General features: G+C 43.5%; 1 protein-coding gene across 1 annotated transcript in view; it reads right to left on the bottom strand.

The window, feature by feature from the left end:
• LOC142565900 (WD repeat-containing protein 11-like) overlaps window positions 1-20,921 on the bottom strand; it is a 293,411-nt gene that overhangs the window by 254,594 nt on the left and 17,896 nt on the right. Inside the window, exon 4 of the mRNA XM_075676487.1 lies at window positions 12,491-12,644. Coding sequence (XP_075532602.1) covers window positions 12,491-12,644 — 154 coding nt within the window. The remainder of the gene's footprint in view (window positions 1-12,490; window positions 12,645-20,921) is intronic.

The raw sequence follows: 20,921 nt of genomic DNA, 5'->3' as shown, positions 1-20,921 counted from the left end.
TCAGAATTGCGCATGTGCTAACCCACAAACAAAGAAACGTTTCAGTAAATGTAAAAGACAAATTGCCACAGGTAAATTTCCTAGATGTAGTCTATGCCATAACGTGCGAGAACTGTGATTACAAGTATACCGGCCAGACAGGTGACTTCAAGAAACATGTGAAACGGCATGAGTATGACGTCATGAAACGGCACGTGGCCTCGACTGCCCTTGCTGAACATATGGAATCTACAGGCCACAATATTTACTGGGCAAGTGCACATGTCCTGGCAAAAGAAGAGAAGCTTGCGTCATGCCTGCATTGAGAATCCTTGCACATACAGACCATGGCGCACAAGCTGAATAGGCATGACGGGACACTTCCAATGGTGCACACTCGCTGCTTGCATCACGTACTGAAACGTACTTAAAGGGAAGCTGAAGAGTCTGTCGAATTCAATAAGACGCTCATATACGGATGCGGAAACCTTATAAACCATGTAGGTAAAATTTTTTTTTTTTTTCAATTAGGAGCGACGTAATCGTCGGTTAAAATTGCGCTGTAGCTCCGCCCCCCGTCGAATGCCGCGTGCTGATGCTGACGCTGACGATGCGAGCGGAGACCGGAAACCGCGGTGTTGTGACGTCAATTCTAGTGTTTTGTTCCTTCGCAGCCTGCGCGACCGTGCCTGACCGTGCTTGTTTCTGCGTGCGTGCCATCATAATCTGCTTCGATCGACCCTGCATTCCTTTGTTGGTGTGTCTGCGTGTATGTAGAGTGGTAGTCAACGTGCGCAGCATCAACTGAAGTGGTGGGAGGATCATGCCAGCTTTCTGTGCAGCCTACGGTTGCACGAGCACCAGCGGCAGCGACGATATTGTCTTCCATTGCTTCCCACAAGACACGTAGACACGACCGTCTCACGTAGACACGACCGTCTCACGTAGACACGACCGCCTTACATAGCCGACGGAATTCGCCGTCTTTACGACTTCGGTTACGAGTAGTGTGCGGATGACGCACAGATGAAGGTCACTACACCTATTGCATGAACCGGGAAGCTTTTCACGCGTTTAAACCGTCTTTGTAGATTGCCGACAGCTTTGGACAGCGCACAAATGCCGACGATTGCATCCCCGCTTACGTTCCACGAGGAGGCATGCAGGAACACAACACTACAGTTGTTTGACCGGAAACGACCTCACTAGATCGGCGAAAGATTGGCGAAAGATCGGCGAGATCACTAGATCGCTTTGCAAAAAACATACTCACCAAAGAGCATTTCCAACACGAGGAGATCCCAAGACTTCGCTTTCGTTCGCGTCGAAAGCACTGCTCGCACCAGCATCGTTTGCTTCTTCGAGAGGCCGGCTCTTCGCAATCGGCTCGTACATGTAGGGAGTAACGCCGAACTCCTCAGAAAAACGCAGTCTCTCTAAATTTTCCATTACAGCACCAAACTACCTGGCACCGCGCTTCATGTGTAGCGGCAGCGGTCGGTCACTAGAGTTGACGTCACGAGGCGCCCGACCAACCACAGGCGGAAACGAGACGCGCGAGCTGGGCGTGTCCGCTGCTGCACTTTTCGTCGAAATAAAATATATTTGCGCTTTCTTTCGCTCAATTTCTATACGATATTCGAATTCGGAGGGTTGAAAACCATTATGTACACATGTTCACTCATTTTTTCTGGAAAACCTTTCAGCTTCCCTTTAAATACGTTGTATCTCTGTTATCGGTTTCATTGTGGACAAGGCTCCCATATGGGGAGCCGAAATGTCAAGTTATCTTGGTCGGTGCATCTTTTTGCGCTTATTGATAAAACTTCCAAGGGTGATAACATCGTAACCGCGCTGCAAGCTGTACGGGTGAGTGAAAGCGTAGGGGGGAGGGGAGATAGGTGAGCCGACTATGGTGGATCAGTCTTGTGTGCGCAAGGGAGAAAAATGGGGAAGAAGTGCGCCGCCTTTCATCGTGCGCGATGCATTGGGGAGAATGGAGGAGGGGGAGGGGTTCAGGATTCTGTGATCTGTGATTGTGCAACATGCTTATTTCCCTTGTTTGATGCATTATATACAGCGACTTTGTTTACATACGTAGATTTACTGGAGACTAATACGTATATATAAATATCTTGTTGTGAGTGTTGCATGTATACACAATGTGTACACATGCAATGAACTTTGTTTTCAGTGACACTTTATTGCCCTTTATCAAGCTGTATCTTTGCATTTGTATATTCCAATGAATCTTCAAATTTCTAATATATATTTTGCAGAACGCGTGCTTTCTATATATGCTCTCCGTTGCGACTATAATTTTGGTGCAATTACTCACAATATGTGACTGCTGACAGCTGCTCCTGCGCAATACATTGGAACCAAGGACAGCGCCATTGAGATTTTTCCCTGGCTGTTGCATATATAGAAAATTGTAAAGAAGGTTCTTGAATTACAAAATTTCATTAAAGTATTTGTCCTCAACAAAGTTCATTTCATGGCTTCACGTTTCTCATATGAGCGACATGCACTCCTTTGCTGGTTTCGAACAAATATATTGCAAATGTTGTGCGATATTTTCTTTTAAATAGACAAAAAAGGTGGAAGCATTGATATCAGTTATTTGTGGCATAATTTTCTTGGACATACGAATATATTCTTTTATGAAAAAATACATATTTTACATGTCTTGACAGTGCGTAGTGCTCAAGAATTCGTTTGCAACATCTTTGGCAATGGCAATGCAGTTATCGTTGATGTATTTGATCCCTCTACAAATTTTATAAATTTTATAAGGAGCAGGCCGAGCTGGATTGTTAGACCCCCCACCGAATGAAACATGTACGTATGGGGCTCTTGTACAGGTTCATGAGGCACTTTCTGTTACCCCATGTTGTGTGTGATAAAATATTAAGAAGGGTTATCATTTTTAAATATTTTTCCTTAACGTATTTAATATGGGCAATAAATGTTAGTTTTGAATGAAGTATGATGCCTAAAAATTCGTGTCCTTTGTTAACAAATATGTAGTTTGTTACGTAATATATAAAATTAATGTAGTTTGCCCCAGGCTTTATTTTGTATTCTTTGTGCCTGGCTGCAATCACCATTCCACCAAGGGACCTGTCTTTTGAATGAAATCCGCTTTGCTTGAGGAATGAACTTCACAGCTGTGTCAATGATAAAAGTGGTAAAGTATGATACGGCATTATCTATACTAAAATTACTTGTAAAATCTTGTGATAGGTAGGTGGATTCCTTATAACATTTCCAGTCAGCTGAGGCTAGTTTCCAGCGAGGGACATGTGAGGGGGAGTTATGTTGTGTTACTAAGTTTAGAGCTACTGGGAAGTGGTCACTTCCAAATGTATTTTTGATGACATGCCATACTAAATCAGTGAAAAGGAAGGCACAGCCAATTGACAGGACTATTGATGAATATGAATTATGATGGAGATTGCAATATGTTAGTTCCTTCTTAGTGAAACAGCATGCACCAGAGTTTGTGAGAAAGTTTTCTATGAGTCAACCTTTCGCGTCGCATCACAAGTCTGCCCAAAACGTGTTGTGAGCGTTAAAATCACTCAAAAGTATGTAGGCGTCTAGAAGCTGATCAATGAGGTTATAGAAATCGGTTTTTCCCGAGATGACAGTTTGGAGGTATGTACATAGAACACACAGTGACCAATTTATTAAAAAGAATTACCCAAACTGACAATGCCTCAAAGAGCATCTGAAGAGCGACGTGTTGACAAGCTACAGACTTGTCTGTGACTATTGCTACACCGCCGGATGTGTAAGCCTCGTCACAGTCTTTTCGGAAGATGGTGTAATTATGGAGAAAGTTTGTGCTTGTAGGTTTCAGATGTGTCTCTGAACACACAGCAACTTTGGATCATGTTTGTGCAAGAATTCTGTAATATTGTTGAGGTTATGAATAATTCCTCTAACATTCCATTGCAGTATTTGTGTCTCCAAAATGAGGGAAGTGTTTGTGCTGTGTGTTTAGGAAACAAAGATTTGCTCATGGCGCTCTTTCCAGGAACAGTGACTCAAGGTTTGTCTTTTCTGCAGTGGTTGAGAGATTCTCGCCGCTCCTTAAGCACTGATTGCATAATCTGAATGGGTGTTACGTCCATCACCTCTTTTGGGGCGCTGGATATGCACTCCTGTAAGCGATGTGTTCATTTTGAGAGCCTCGCCTCGAGAGACGAGACCCAGGAGCCCATCAACCCAGAGGTCGATAGGCCCTCCTTTATGGAGGGCAAAGCAGTGCTGGTTGCTGTCACCAAGGGGGCTGGTGGCACAGCCACAGCCACACTCTTTGTGGGCCAGGCCGATGCCAAAGCCTGCTGCGACGTTGCCCCCTGGTGCGCTGCATCAGCATACCCTGAGGTATGGAAAAAAGAAACGTTTCTGTGCTTCTTCAAACGAGATGTTTTCCTTTATTTTCAATGTGATTATGTCTTTTTCCTTTTTCCATGTGGGACAAGTTCGAGAGTATGCTGCATGTCCACCGTCGCAGTTGGGAGAGTGGAGTGTGTCACTAGTTGTCGGGTGCATGTTTGTGTTAACCAGATTTGGCACAGGTCTGTCAGCCTCGACAGGTTTGCGAACCATGGCCGTATCTCTAACACTTGAAGCATCTTCGGGGATTTGGAATGTAAGGTATGACTCGAATTTTGGTGGATCCTATTTCTAGGGTTTCTGGTAGCATACTCAACGCAAAGATGAGAATCAGATGTTCAGTTGGAATATCCTAGTTGTCTGTCTCACTTGATCTTTATTATTTTACATGAATCATATTGTGCACTTTCCAGCACTACAGGAGCTCTTTCTCGCTTAGGCTCAAGAGATCGCCATCAGAGATGACTCCTTACTTGTGTTGAGTGATCGATGTGGGTAACAGTTATTGACATTACCAAATGCTACGGGCTTTGCTAGTTTACTGTGTTGTTGAGTATAATGCACCTCAAGGAGGAGGTCGCCGCTGCTCATTTTTCACACTTTGTGGCCAGCACCTAGTGTTTCAGTGAGACATTTAGTCACAGTGAAAGATGAAATAGCTTGGACGGTCTTCTTGGGATCTTGACTATGTAGAACATGGAAGCATGGGAATGTTTTCTTGCGCTGGCTGAACAGTTGAAGTTTCTTCGCTGCATCCTCTTTTGGAAAGAGGACAATCTGGAAGTGGGGGGAATGACGTCTTAGCCAAACAGAATTTATTTAATTTTGACAGCTATGCCAGCAGCCCACCACCAGGCCCTACAAGGGGATGCTATGAGTCCTGAAGAAAACACAGACTCCAACTGTACGTAGCTACTATAACCTAATATAAAATACCCAAGGTTACATAGACTACACCAGGTTAACCTTGCTGCATGTGAAATTGGCAGGAAATGAAGAGGAGAGAAGACAGACAAGGCTGAAAGTAAGAGAGAGAGGCAAAGTTTTGAGAGGAGGACAGGAAAGGACAACTACCGATTTCCCCTGGGTGGGTCAGTCAGAGGGTGCCGTCTACGTGAAGCAGAGGCCATAAAGCAGATGTATTGCCTTCGCTGAGGGACCATAAAGGTCCAAGCACTCAGCATTGACTCAACTGCGAGACATGGCTTTTTTCCCCGGACATGGCTAAGCCATGCATGATGACACATAGGATGGTCCAACGTCCATGTGCTTGGGTCTGTGGTGTTGCAACACACGAAACACCTATTAACACAGAAGCCCCTACGAGGTGTATTTGAGTGCATGCGTGTGTGTGCAACCTTAGCATAACTGAGACATGGAAGCAACATGCAGTGCTTCAAACAACTGGGCAACTAAGGGTGGATGGATAGATGGATAGAAAAACTTTATTGACAGTCCTGAGATATGTGATTATCGCACAGCAGGCCACTCCTACGTTGAGACGGGCAGGCCAAGCCTGGCCGCTGCATGATGGGCTCTCTGGACGGCCCAGATTTGCTCCCCGTAGTCGAGGCTTCGCAGTGAGGTATTCTATCTTGACTGGTCTGCTTGATCTCTGCCTCGTAACGAGGGGCATTGCCAGAACATATGTACTAAGTTGGCTGAATCACCGTACTGAGGGCAGGTATTGCTAGTATACGTGTCTGGATAGATCGAGTGTAAATAAAAATGGATTGCCCATTAGAAATGCAATTACATGTAAGCAGTATGTGGACCATTTCCCTCCAATTTGCCTTTTGATTTGAACATTTGCAGAGCATCAGCACAAGCACTTACATCACTAAGCAGTAGTTCTCACAGTCCCACTGCATCTAAGAACCCCTGTGTAACTTCCTTGTTTCACACTTCAGGCATCCAACATATGTTGCCTCAGCAGTAGCATGTATCGTTCATTTCATGCAGTAGCATACAGTAACATGCATTTTTCACTTCATTTTCACAATAGGTTGCACTACATGCAACCTATTGCATTGATGTCTGGTATATTTAGATCAACTTGAAAAGAAAAAAAGCCTGCTCCTTCTTGAGGTCATGTGCTAGCTACTTATTAAAGAAAGTTACCTACTTTGCAATTCTTGATTTTCATATCAAGCATTTTTTTTGCACATATCCATGACACATGTAACAAGGAAACAAGCGAGCTTAAACATTGGTGTTATTTGGGTGCAGCCATAAATTTAGTGGATAAATCAACATGCTAGTGCTCTTCTGCACCCTTTTTTTTTCCTTGACATATCATTTGGGGCGCCGAAGTTCAGAAGCCAAAACAGTCTTTGCTTATTAACAATGGGTCTTTTGGAAGCTTGAAAAGACGAGAACATCTATAATTTCAGATTGCACTTTGCAGTAACCCATAGCACACCATGGATTTCCGCAAAAAGGTGAATGAAAGGAAACAAGTGCCCCTTGCGTACTGCACAGAGGTGACATAAAAATGATGCTGTTGTGCACTGCCAGCTCCATCTGGGTGGCTGCACCACAAAAAGTGGGAGATGCTTTGTGGCAAAGCCAGTGTAGCACGAAGACAAAAATGCCACGCATATATGGCTGAGCTCACATGCAGTACAATTAGTCAAAAAAAAAAAAAAAAAATGAACATAAGATTGGACATGATGCCCAATGTGTGCACACCTTGTTTTAAAAGGAGCCAAAACTTTTCACATCTGATATAACTGAACATCTCAACGAGGGCACTATTCTTACATAACACAGAAAAATTGGCATTTACACATTATAGTAGAGACTCAACCACTGTCGCAGACGGAACATTGTGCACCAGATGCACCTTCAAGGTGTTCGAAGACAGATGTGAATCAAAAGTTCCCATTCCTGGCATTCCCATGCATAGAACAGCACTACAGCGCCACTTTTCCCTGTAGGCAATTGCTTGGAGTTATTTTTGATAGTCATTTACATTGGTGAGCACAAATTAACAACGTATGTACAAAATTGGCCTTTGGATGCCACGCGCTCTTTAAGGCAAGATATTTTCCGTACGACGTATGACGCTCCCTCTACTATGCTTTCTGTCATTCACATATCAGTTACTGTTGTGAATCTTGGGGGCAAACATATAAAACCTACTTATCGCCTTTACTTTGTCTGCAAAAACGAGCATTTACTGCGATAACTACTAATTCGGGTCATTCTGGGAGCTACGTTTTTCATGATAATCAGGTACTATCATTTTGGTCCTTGCGCAACTATAAAACTTCACTCTTTATCAACACTATCATAAACACTAATTCTCCCCTTCCATTAAGCCTCTTCGTTTTACCTTCTCGTAGTACAAGGCAAGCGTCCAATTGCGATTTTAACCAGCCCAAATGTAACAATGTATATGGTGAATGTCTGATCGAGTTCAGTGGTATCAAAATATGAAATGAACTACCGATAGAGGTTAAAGCAGCGAGAAATTTTAAAATGACCACCAAACTGCTTACAAGTGTGATGAAACTCTGTCTGGAACTCTTGTTATGCGAATTTTTTTTTTTGTTCCATATTTTCTCTTGGATTCATTGTATGTTTTTTGTAAACATTTTCTATTACAGTTGCATAATATAGTGTTGTATACATCTCAATTGTTCTTCAGCCCTTCATGCTCTGCGGCTGAATTGCTTGTAATTTTTGTATTGGACTGGCCACTAGCCTTTGCAGCTATCGGTCCACAGTGTTTTGTACATACTAATTTATAGTTTATTGAACAAAGATTCACATCAAAAAAGAAAAAGAAAGAAACTCTTTGGCACCATGTGATCTTCTAGGCATCTCTGGGAACTGGCAATGTGACTGACATAGTGAGCACTACTTTCCCACACTAACTATGGGCACCTAATTTAAAGAGCTCATGCTTTTTTGAGTCACCAAAGTGTGCTGTAAGCAAACTGAACACTTTTGTACTAGAAGAGAAACTTGGGCGAGTTGGTGGTGATTCATGTTTTGGAAATTAACAGTGCAAAACGGACAAGGACGAAGGAAAAGAAGAACACGACACTGGCGCTGACTCACAACTGAAGTTTACTTTGAGGAAAGCCACATTTATATACACAGGCCAAAATATCAACAACTAAGCGACTGTGCATGCGCGTTAGGAGCCATCCTGGTGACTTGTTGAAACACACATGGAAAGCATCAGTGCATCATTACATGGATAAAACCAGTGTGTCAAAACATAAAAAACCATAAACCCAATAGAAAACGTCCCTGTCAAACTTAACAACAATCTACCGTGAAACAATTTCTTCCAAATATCTCAATTCTTTTTTTACTGCTGGTCCCCCTTTCACTCAAGAAGGAAATGATGAAGCTAATTAGGGCCCAGGATCAGACCTCTCAAATCCTGGCAGTCCAGAGGGCTCGCAAGAGGGCCGTCAGGTTTCACCTGAGGGTCCCCGAGTGGGCCTAGCCAGGTGACGTGGAGTTTGCTTACGTCTATAGTGGACAAAATAAAGTTGTTTCACTCACTCACTCATTCACTAAGAGTGACAGACGGTCTACTGACGCACCTTTCTCCTTCATTATCAATACGAAAACCTTCCATAACCTCCCATTTGGTTTGTTCTTTATGCCAGAACAAACAAACAGTTTTTTCCACTAATGGTTGGCACCCACACTCTCTACAATGCAAACAAGTGCAAAGCACCCGCACCTTTTAATGATGACAAGTTCTCCTTTAACCCTTTGAGGGTCGATTTTTTTCACCGTAGGCGACTACTCAGGGTCGATTTTTTTATTGCAGATTCCAATTCTTCTGAGGGAAATGTTTTGAAATAAAATTACCATAATTTTGCTAGGGTAACTGTAAAGTGAGAAAAAAATATCTTACGTTGGTATATATGTGCTCTTTATTCATGAATAACAACAATAAAAAAGGAAATAAACTTATAAGAATAAAAAATTTGATGCATTGTCATACACATAGTTAAAGGCTTTGAAAATGCGCACACGAGAATATTTCACAAGATTAGAATGTTCCTGCTCTTACACTAATACATACATCCATAGCGTAATCGAACGGTGTAGGTGCACTCACTCAAGAAAACTGCGTGGTTGTGTGCCCGTCAAAAAAGCACTTCCGCTAATTGTCTTATTGCCAAACAGAGGCAATTAGTTTTCGTGAGTCTCCAAAAAAAAAAAAAAAAGCAATGGAAAGCATGCAGGGCGCCATCCTTCCTATGATGCGCATGCCTGTGAGCACTAAACGAGCGAGAAACAAGTGATCGCCCTTTGAGCGATCAGTAATGAGATAGCCATCTGTTTTGTAAGCGCAAGAAGCCGAAACCCCCTGCGGAACACAACCCAAACTGACGCCCGCCTGCACGCGCGCGCCAATGCACAAGCAATAGTATATAGATGCGCGGAAGGAAACTAGCTCTAAAGCAAACCATGCAACTAAAGCCTAGAGAGGGAGGCGCGTGAAAGAAATTCCTTGTATTCCCACACAGTGGCAGCACATGACAGAAAAAGTTAGGAAATTGGCGCGCTTTTTAAATGCACAGACGGCGCCGTAAATATACGGTATCGACCACTTTGAACTTGTTTGTGGCGCCGTATATTTACGTCATTGACCCTGAAAAGGTTAATATAATGTTCACACAGCGGCCGTTCTGGCCCACATGAACTTCCCGCATGACAGGGGCAGACTGTACACAACAGAAGATCTACATATAACGCATCTATTTTGTAACTTCTCGGAACAGAAACTATATTCCTTTCCATGGCCCAATAATTTTTTGTGCCAACCAGAACAAATCGCACCAAGTTTGTTGGGTGCAGACATGACCACACACACCCCGTACCTACTAGCCACATTTTTCAAGCAATGCGAAAATTTGTGCAAATATGGTAGCACCACCGGTCTTTTTTCATTGTGCATGGAATCCCTTGATTTTCCCTTTACCTTATTAATACCCTTTACCCACTTAATAAGACTTTGACAGGCTTTCAAGATTTCACTTTCCGGGCAACCAGCATTCTGTTCTCTGAATCTGGGCAAACCTTCCCTCAACGAATGCTCACATGTATTCTGAAACACAGCACACAGCGCAGCGTAAACAATGCCGGTTTTTACTATTTTTGAGTGTCCTGAAAAAAAATTTAAAAGCGCCTTTGCCAAACGAGGCTTATATACCCAACACAGATGGTACTCCCGAAAGCTCATTCTATATGCAGGAATTGAATCTCATCTTTGGCAGGCAACTCAAAAGTAAATTTTAAGCCTTTACCACATTCCTGAAAAATCTTTAAAACACCAGCTACTTTAGTATTTAGGTTCTCTCTTTCTGTGATATCAAGAAATCATCAATGTAACTAAAGACATTAAGGGCCGAACTTGCTAAATTACTGGCAACAGAATTATCAACTTGACTAAGGAAAATATGGCTTAAGGCTGGGGCCACCCTCGACCCTATACAAATTCTTGACTTCTGTAAGTGCTCCCTTTCCATTCAACATACATAGAGCGCAAATAAAACGACAACAACTCTAAAAAACTTCCCGCAGATGTTTCGCAATTTGTTCTCGTTTGCACAAAAATTATTGGGCCATGGCAAGGAATGCAGTTTTTGTTCCAAAAAGTTAAAAAATAGATACGTTATATGTAGGTCTTCCGTTGTGTACAGGCTGCCCCTATCATGCAGGAAGGTCTATGTGGGCCAGACTGGCTGCTGTGTGAACATTAGATCAGAGGAGCACTTGACATCATTAAAAGGCACGGGGGCTTTACACTTGTGTTTGCATTGTACAGTGTGTGGGTGCCAACCGTTAGAGGAAAAAATTGTCTGCTTGTTCTGGTATAAAGATCAAACCACAAGGAAGATTACTAAAGCTTTCCATATTGATAGGAAAGGGGAAAGGTGCATCAGTAGACCATCCGTCACTCTTAGTAAAAATAAAAATAAAAAAGATATTTGGTCAAAAAAGTGTTTCGCAGTAGATTGCTGCTAAGTTTGATAGGGACATTTTCTATTGGGTTTATGGTTTTTTATCTTTTGACGCACTGGTTTTATCCATGTAATGATGCACTGATGTTTTCCACATGTGTTTCGACAAGTCACCAGGATGGCTCCTAATGCGCATGCAAAGTCGCTTAGTTGTTGACATCTTGGCCGGCGTTGGCCTGTGTATATAAATGTGACTTTCCTCAAAATAAAATTTAGTTGTGAGTCAGCACCAGTGTCGTGTTCTTCTTTTCCTTCGTCCTTTTCTGTTTTGCACTGTTATTTTCTGAAACATGAAGACTTTTGGCTGACTTCTGGTGCACACTAATGAAACATGTGCTGAATACATGGTCTTGTTAGGAGACAGCACATGGGCATTCAGAAATGGCCAGCTTCCAGTGAGCTCACGTTTTTGCTAGGTATGTTTTCCCACAAGCAAGACCTTCTGCATTCTTCTGGAACAGTTCATGTTGCACCAAATGTGCACAAGTTTGCTATTTCATTGGCTGCTTTTTCCACAGTTTAAAATTCTCAAGACACAGGTTCATGACAATGATGAGGCATTATGCTTCAGACAGGTGGATGAAAACATTTTCTTCGTTTTCCAGATGTCAGAATATACCCATCTATGCACAGGCATGAGCAAAATTAAACAAGCTTATAAGTACCTATTTGCTGCAGCTCACAAGCTAGTATATTACGCAATAAGCATAACAAAACAGAATGCGTAATATTCCACTGCTGTAAATAATGACGGCACATGGTGTGTGGACCTTTATAACATTTCTGAAGCAAGTTCTGGAGCAATGATTACATTGTTAGCACTATCAATGATTACACTACATCCAGTCGTAACTATCAAAAACTGGATCTATGATAGTGGGACTTGTGTCCACTAAAATACTCTCGACAACAGTTTACCACTGTACCTGCTGAGGAAAAAGACAGATTTAATTAATTTAGGCATTTCAGTGGAAACCTTGAAGGAGTTGCCTTTCTTCCTCGCTTTTTTAAAATAAAGCTTGTTTCCTAGGATGGAAATAATTACAGTAAGCCATCAAGCACTGAAAAATGTCTGGCTTCCTTAGACTGCCACAAGCACTTGCCGAGAAGTGTGCGATCCGGCTCCACGAGGGTGCTGCGAACTGTGGCCAGGGAGACATCCCAGACCAGCACTGTGCCAGAAGTATCTGCACTGGCCAGCTTCAGATGATATGGGTTTACCAGGTCGTGGTAATGCAAGTTGCGGGACCAGTTAACCTGCATATATGCGAAAAATAATTATGCTACTACTGCCATCAGAAAAACACATTACAGTCATAATCTAGTTACTTAATGAGCTTTATTTTTTTTAGTAGCTAAATACTGTTGCACTTGTGTCCCTTATGCTTGCTCTATTTATTGATGCACATTACCACACTGTCATGAGTGCACATGCTGGTGTCACAAACAAGGCGATAACAATAAAGAAATGTGTGCACTCATGAAACAGTACAGAAAAAAGACCTAAAATAAAGAACAGAAAGGACACTGGAAAGCCTCGTGGCACAAGCAAGAAATGGGGAGCAGGCCGCCATTGTGAAAAACAAGCCAAAAGCTGAGGGCAACCACGACAGCAGAAACAGTATGCTGAACTAAGATCAGGGCTCCCACTTATATTAGGAGCTCCTGAGCCTTTAGTCTAAGTCTAAAGCTGGTGTACGTCATAGCAATGTCCAGCAGGGCACGAAACACAGCCTCTCTGCTTTTCCTGTTGCCATGCTGTCCGTCTTCGGCTGAAGCACCTCACTCACAGTGGACACTCGATGCAAGTGTTGCTCGTCATGGGAGTTCTCTCATGCTCTGCACTGGGCCATGATGACCCTTGACGTTTCGTTTACCTCAGTTGTGGACAAAGACTTGCTTGACTTAATATCTAAAGAGTTGTTAAAATTTGTATTTTGTCCATCTTCTATGTTCTTGAAGACTGAGAGCCAGTCCTGTATGGCTACAGTGTGAACGCATGCATAATAATAATAATAATACTTGGGGTTTTACGTGCCAAAACCACTTTCTGATTATGAGGCACGCCGTAGTGGAGGACTCCGGAAATTTGGACCACCTGGGGTTCTTTAACGTGCACCTAAATCTAAGCACACGGGTGTTTTCGCATTTCGCCCCCATCGAAATGCGGCCGCCGTGGCCGGGATTCGATCTCGCGACCTCGTGCTCAGCAGCCCAACACCATAGCCACTGAGCAACCACGGCGGGTTGCATGCATGCATGTACACATATAGATAAATAAATAAATGAATAAATAAATAAATAAATAACAAGCTCCTCTTCTTGTGCAAGCTGGCAGACTCGAGGGGAAAACAACACATAGTCCAATGCACACTACAGACCTAATGCCCTTCATTGCCAAAATCGGAGAGTGGAAGGATGGGGAGACCAAACACAACTCATTGATTAAAAGAAATCTAGACGAAAAACCACCACCACCCACCAATATAAACATTATAACTGTACCTACTCTTCCTCTACAAGACGGTCAACTTCGGAGCCACATTCCTTATATGCTGACAAAGACAATGTGGCTAGACTATATATTCACATATATTTGAGATGATAGACCTGTTGGCCAGGAAGCCCATTTTGTTTATTTCTTTGTTGTACTTTCAAAACCAGTGGCATTAAAAAAAAGGAAGTGGGAAACAGATACACTAATTGAGAATAATCAAGCAGATTTCTAGATAAATACAAGAGAGAGTGTTGTAGCAATACAAAACTGGGTGTCGTGTTAGATAGCAACAATCAAGCCAAGGTAGTGTGTGGAAACTAATGTGGAATCTTAGGAATAAATGACTGACAGTAACACAACACTATGCCAGCCTGTGATGATGCTCTGTGCATGGCAAGACATAAGCTGGGGTAGGTATGAGGCTAGCATGCAGAACGAAGTTGCGGAAATATATTTGTGAAACAGCTCGAGACGCATACATTTCTGGCAGGAAAAGATGTAAAAAAACTTGTAATGACGTTTAACAGATGCTACACTAGGCGATGTGTTAAGAATTAAATATGCAGCATTATTCCAAACACACTCTTATAGTGACTGATTTAGTACGACTGTGTTTGGGATATAGGTAAATGAGATTCTGCAACTCTATTTTACTGTGATATAACATTGTACAAAGGTTTGTTTCACGATGGAGAGGAGAAAAAGTTTCGTGGAACGTCAGCCAATGTGCAGCAGCACTGCTAGCTGATACTACCAATTTGTATGGACATCTACAAGTCATATGAAAAACAATGCAACAGTAAGATGCTACAGATTCTAGAAAATAAGGAAGTTGGACATACGAGATGCATTACAGAACACACAAGGAGTCTTGCGTAAAGTTTATTTCTGTTTCACACCAACTGACTTACCGATGACTTGGTAATTTATGCGTGCGTGCAAGGAATCGATGACCAGCTTAGACTAAATACTACACTAAGCAATATAGCCCGCCGGTTTGACATGTGGGGAATGGAAATTAATCATAAGAAAACACAGTATATGACCATAACTCATACAAAGTCGATCTTTAGGTTCAATTATACATTAATGGGTAACGATTTAATACAAACTGACACAGTAAAATATTTAGGCATAACCTTTATAAGCGCGTTAAAATGGAATACCCATATCGATAATACACGTACAAAGGCCTTCCGAACACTCGGTTTCTTGCGAAGAAAATTAACAGCAGCACCATCCTATGTGAAACTAACAGCATATAAAACTTTAGTAAGGCCAATTCTTGAGTATGGTAGCATAGTGTGGAACTCGTACCAGAAAGGTCTCTCACAGAAATTATGTGAGAAATTAAGTATTCAAAATAAAGTGTTGTGATTTATATACCATAAGTATTCTCGACATGAAAGCGTAAGTGCTCTTAAAAACCAAGCAGCACTGCCTACCCTTGTTTGTCGGCGCCGTGTGGCTGTCATGAAGTTTCTTTTTATGCTATGTAATGACAATATTAATATAAATAAGCGAGATTACGTGCAGCCACCACACCGACACTCCAATAGAACCTGTCATAATAAACACATCAGGCAGTATCCGACACAGTGCAACATGTTTAGATATTCATATTTCCCATGGACAATCGAAATCTGGAATGAGTTGCCAAAGGAAATTGTAGAATCAGATTCTGTGAATGGCTTTGCCACAAAATTGGAGCCATATTTTGGTTGCTCATGAAAGTATTTGAGCGCATAGTTTAAAGATAATGAGTTGGTTGAATGATTGGACACTAGTGCACGAGTGATTGCATACTGCCTTATGATTTCAAATGTAAATATTGAATGTGCTGAATAGTGGTGTTTTATTGATCCCCGATAACTACAAGAATGTTATACGACTAATATTGCAATTGTTTTGAGCACCTTTTGTTATTCCTTGATTCATGAGAAACAAAAGAAGTGTCTTGTGTTGAATGCCAGTGCTACTTAAACTTGTATGCCAGTCATAGTAAGATGTGATAAAACGTACTGCGTGATTCTGCACTGCTTCTAGTGAGTTAATAAGGTCAGTCTGGTAAGGATTCCAATAGGTCAGGTATAATCAAGTTTCGTCTGGATGAAAGTTATATAGGTGAGCTGGCGTTTGGAAGCAGAGAAAGCGATCTTTTGAAAAGCACATGTGATCTCAAGTAGTCATTTAAAAGCTTTGCAATGTGTACTGAATAGAATGCCTAATGCAATCTGGAATATAATGCACAACACACCAGCACACAGAGAATGAGGGAACACTCGCATGCACATGTGTGGCGCTGAAGGACAGAGAGGCTACCTGGACAGACAATGTAACAAAACGCAGGGAGTTACCTTATAAATGTTCTGCATTAAAATGTGTATTGCATTTTTTCATCGTAGGTATTGTGCACTTCTAAGAGCCAATGAGGGCAAATCTAGCAGCAGTGCAAGTCATTAGGAGACCTCAGCCCAACAAGTTCGTCAGCAAAACCAAGGCACTCGCCACGATGTAAGCTTGATGAACACGAAAACGGATTCGAAACGTATAGTGCGCTGGAGCCGTGGTGAAAGGGAAGGAGGGCAAAGGGAAGCAAGAAGGGATGACGGCGTGCAGCAAGTTGAGATGGCGTGAAAAGAACTGTGGAATCGCAGAAAGCAGCACAGGAAACGGGCACAAGGGCGGCAGAGAAAGGAGGGATATCAGCGTCGGTGGCGACGAACACCCGAGCAGAAGGTGGAGGCAAATCTTCAGAAGGACTGCCGCAAAATGGAGCCAGCGCAAGTTCCGCACGGGCACAATCAATAACAGCGTGATGAGATGAGAGGAAGTCCCATCCTAGAATGATGGCATGAGAGCAGCGGGGAAGAACAACAAACTCAATGTGGTGTAGACTGTCTTGTATGCCGATACGGACGCTACATGTTCCAAAGGGCTCAATTGGCTCAGCGCTTGCTGTACGTAGCGAAATGACAGGAAACGGCGTCGCGACTTTTCGGAGTGTACGGCGAAGCTGGTCGGCAATCATGGACACTGCGGCACCCATGTCGACAAGCGCGTGAACGGCGACACCTTCGGCAAAAACTTCAATGATGTTCGTAGGCAATAAACGAGGGCTTGAGCAGTTCGAAGAGATCGCAGTTCTTGCCTCCGGAACTGCGCCTTTTAGTTTTCCTCCATAGCTGGAGGGCGGCGGACCATGGGGGACAGGGAACGTCGACGGGGAGATGGAGACCAACGTGTGTTGAAGCTTCGGGGAACAGGAGATGAAGGAGCGAAGTGCGGAACTGGTGGCGAATAGCGGGACTGGGAGTCAGTAGTATTCCCTTGATATCTCGCAGTATCGGGAGGATACCAACCCCGCCGGCGGCAGAACCGTGCCATGTGGCCAGCAAAGCCATACGCGAAGCAGATCGGCCGGTTGTCTTGGGTACGCCACGGATTGTCAACAGGGGGCCTAGGTAGCGGTGCACTGTTATGAGCTGGGCGTAGGGGCTGCGGAGGCGTGCAGAAGCCGCTTCTGGGCAAGTAGTTCGCAGCTGGAGAAGGCGAGGCGTAGAAGCCGCTTGTGGGGGTGTAGTGCGCAACTTCAGGCGGTGGTCTTGGCTTGGCGACGACGGCAGCGTACGTGAGCGGAACCGGCGCTGAGGGTGGCTGATTAGCGAGAGGTAGTGCGTCGCTGACTTGTTCGTGTATGGCGCATCGGAGTTCCGGTGACAAAGAAGACTCAGACGACTGGGTAGCAGGCAGCAGTGACAGTTGGCGCGCGACTTCTTCGCGAACGAATTGCTTGATTTGGTCGAGGAACGAAGAGTGGGCGGGAGCAGCACTGGAAGTGTCAGTTAAAGCCGAAATGGTGTCGGGCACGGCAGCTCGGCGCGTAGTAAGGCGTTGTTTGCGGAGCTCATCGTAGCTCTGACACAGTGTAATGACATCGTCAATCATTTAAGGATTTTTCGCCAAGAGCATTTGGAAGGCGTCATCCTCTATGCCCTTCATGACATTCTTGATCTTTTCAGAGTCGGGCATGGCGGGATTAATGCGCCGGCAAAGGTCAGCTATGTCCTCAATGTAGCTTGTGAAGTTTTCACCCTTTTGCTGAGCGCGACTACGCAAGCGTTGTTCTGCGCGAAGCTTGCGCACAGCAGGGCGACCGAAGACTTCTTTGAAAGAATGGGTAAATGCTGTCCAGGTGGAGAGGTTGGATTCGTGATTCCGGAACCAGAGATTAGCGACTCCAGAAAGATAGAAGATGACGTTAGTCAGTTTAGCTTTGTCATCCCATTTGTTATGCGCACTCACGCGATCGTATGACGGCAGCCAATCCTCCACGTCATTGTCGTCGTTGCCGCTGAAGACCGGAGGATTTCGTTGGCGTAGAGCACCGGAGCAGACGACAGGCAATACCAGGAGAGAATCAGGCTGCGCGGCGTCCTGAGGCATGGCAGAAAGGGTAGGGAGCGTCCGGCTGCGGAGTTCCAGGTTTGGGAAGGGCCCAGCACCTCCACCAAATGTCAAGAGGCGTTATAGTTCGGTTGCTAAAACGCTCAGATAGCAGAGCACCGCAGCGAGAGGACACAGAGCTTCGGCAACACAGGCACAAGGCTTCCAAGCACTCGTTGTCGTCGTCTTTCTCTAGGCAGTGCCTACTGCTCATTCTTCTTCAGTACACTACCAGTATGTTCATGGTGCAGCAGAGCCATGTTATAAAAAGGTTATGTTTGTAACAGCTTCATTATGAGCCCTTGTTCCAGCGGCAAGAACTCTGTTGAAAATCACAACAGTGCACAGAAAAGTATGCCAGGAACAGTTATGCTGTTTCTCACAAGGGTGGCGGGCAATGACGTAAACATGTTCAGCGACTAAAAAGCAAGAGTCTCTCTTTTAGCACTAGTTTGTAAACATTCTCATTATGTGAACATCTCAATAATTTGAAGAGCACTGTAAAGTACCGGCTAAGTTTTCATGCAAGGGTTTGAATATGAAGACTTTACAATGGCAAAGCTTTTCGTTTGTCAACTGAATATATGCAGTCGAAGATGTGTACATGTTTTTTGTTGCAACAAAATACAGCAATGATTTCAATGGCAATTTCCAGGGTAATGAGGAGAAAAAGATTTATTGTCCAAACAAAATAAAGCAGGGGAGAGTGAAAGAAATAATACATATACAGAAAATACCACCAGGAACGAAAAAGATTTTAGGGCTGTTTGATTTAAAAAACATTAAAGTAGACAAATGGGTACGCAACGGTTTACGAGTCGGACTACTTGGGTTACTAACTCGAGTGCATCCAACCATGAAAACAACTATCTGACGATAGCTAAACAAGCCACTTATTTCAGATGACGCACATTAGCTGGAATAGCTTGATGCTTTTCATCATTCCACTCCTTTATGAGCATGTGGGCACACTTAATGAGCTGTTGCTAACACAGCCACACAGTAGAGCCTAATATTTTGAAATAGCCCCTTTATTCCACTCTCTTCCTTTCCCATGCAAAGAAATGGATGCATAAAAATAGTATTTGCAGTAGATGGCTGTAGTGCCTAGGCAGAGTCGTATATTCAAGGACCAAAAGTCCCCACATTTCCTCTCTCACACCCACTCTTACTCGCGCATGCGCGCAAATGTCTGTCGTCTCTGTAAGTGCCACGCCTTGCTGTACCTACTAGCAATTGAAAATACACAACCTGGACAGGCAAAGCAGAAGGATGGGTCTAAAAATTAATCTGCAAAAAACTAATGTTTAACAGTCTTGAAAGAGAACAGCAGTTTACGATAAGTAGCGAGGCAATGGAAGTGGTAAGGGAATACATCTACTTAGGGCAGATAGTGACCGCAGATCTGAATCATGAGACTGAAATAATCAGAAGAATAAGAATGGGCTGGGGTGTATTTGGCAGGCATTCTCAGATCATGAACAGCAGGTTGCCATTATCCCTGAAGAGAAAAGTGTATAACAGCTGTGTCTTATCAGTACTCACGTACGGGGCAAACCTGGAGGCCTACGAAAAGGGCGCTACTTAAATTGAAGACGACACAACGAGCTAGGGAAAGAAGAATGATGGGTGTAACGTTAAGGGGATAAGAGGAGAGCAGATTGGGTGAGGGAACAAACGGGAGCTCATGACATCTTAGTTGAAATCAAGAAAAAGAAATGGGCATGGGCAGGACATGTAATGAGGAGGGAAGATAACCGATGGTCATAAAGGGTTACGGACTGGATTCCAAGAGAAGGGAAGCGTAGCAGGGGGCGGCAGAAAGATAGGTGGGCGGATGAGATTAAGAAATTTGCAGGGACAACATGGCCACAATTAGCACATGACCGGGGTAGTTGGAGAAGTATGGGAGAGGCCTTAGCCCTGCAGTGGGCATAGTCAGGCTGATGATGATGATGATGCACTAGCTGATTATAAGTTATGCCTTCAACTTTTCTCAATTCATCAGACCACATACCCCTCTCCCACCCTCGACTGCACTTTCCTTCCCATGGCCTCTAATAGACCAGTGGTTACCTGCCCCAGTATTCCATGGGGTTCCCAGCTCCATTTTTTTTTCTCTTACTGTCAACTTGATATCAGCTATTCCCATTTGCTCACTAATCCGCAATGTTGTCTTTCAGTCTCTTAACGTTATGCCCAACATTTCTATTCCATCACTTGTTGCGCGATCCTTCTTTTCAAGCTTCTTTGTTAACCTACAATTTTGTGCCGATATGTTAGTACCAGGAGAACAAAATGATTGCTCACTTTTTCTTTCGAGGATAGTGGTAAGCTGCTGGTCATGATTTGGTAATGCCTGCCATATGCACCCCAACCCATTTTTGTATGCAGTGAATAGCATCGGACAGATTGTGTCTCCTTGCCTGACCCTTCGTCCATATTTTTTTACGCTTTTCTTGTGGAGAATAAGGGTAGCTGTGGAGTCTTTACAGATATTTTTTAAGATATTCAAATATGGTTCCTGTACTCCTTAATTACACAACACTTCCATGACTGCTGCTTTCTACACTGAATCAAGTGCCTTTTTG

This window comes from Dermacentor variabilis, unplaced genomic scaffold (genome assembly GCF_050947875.1).
Source record: "Dermacentor variabilis isolate Ectoservices unplaced genomic scaffold, ASM5094787v1 scaffold_12, whole genome shotgun sequence".
NCBI lineage: Eukaryota > Metazoa > Arthropoda > Arachnida > Ixodida > Ixodidae > Dermacentor > Dermacentor variabilis.
Note: the sequence above shows the minus strand (reverse complement) of the source record. Positions and strands in the feature narration are given on the sequence as shown.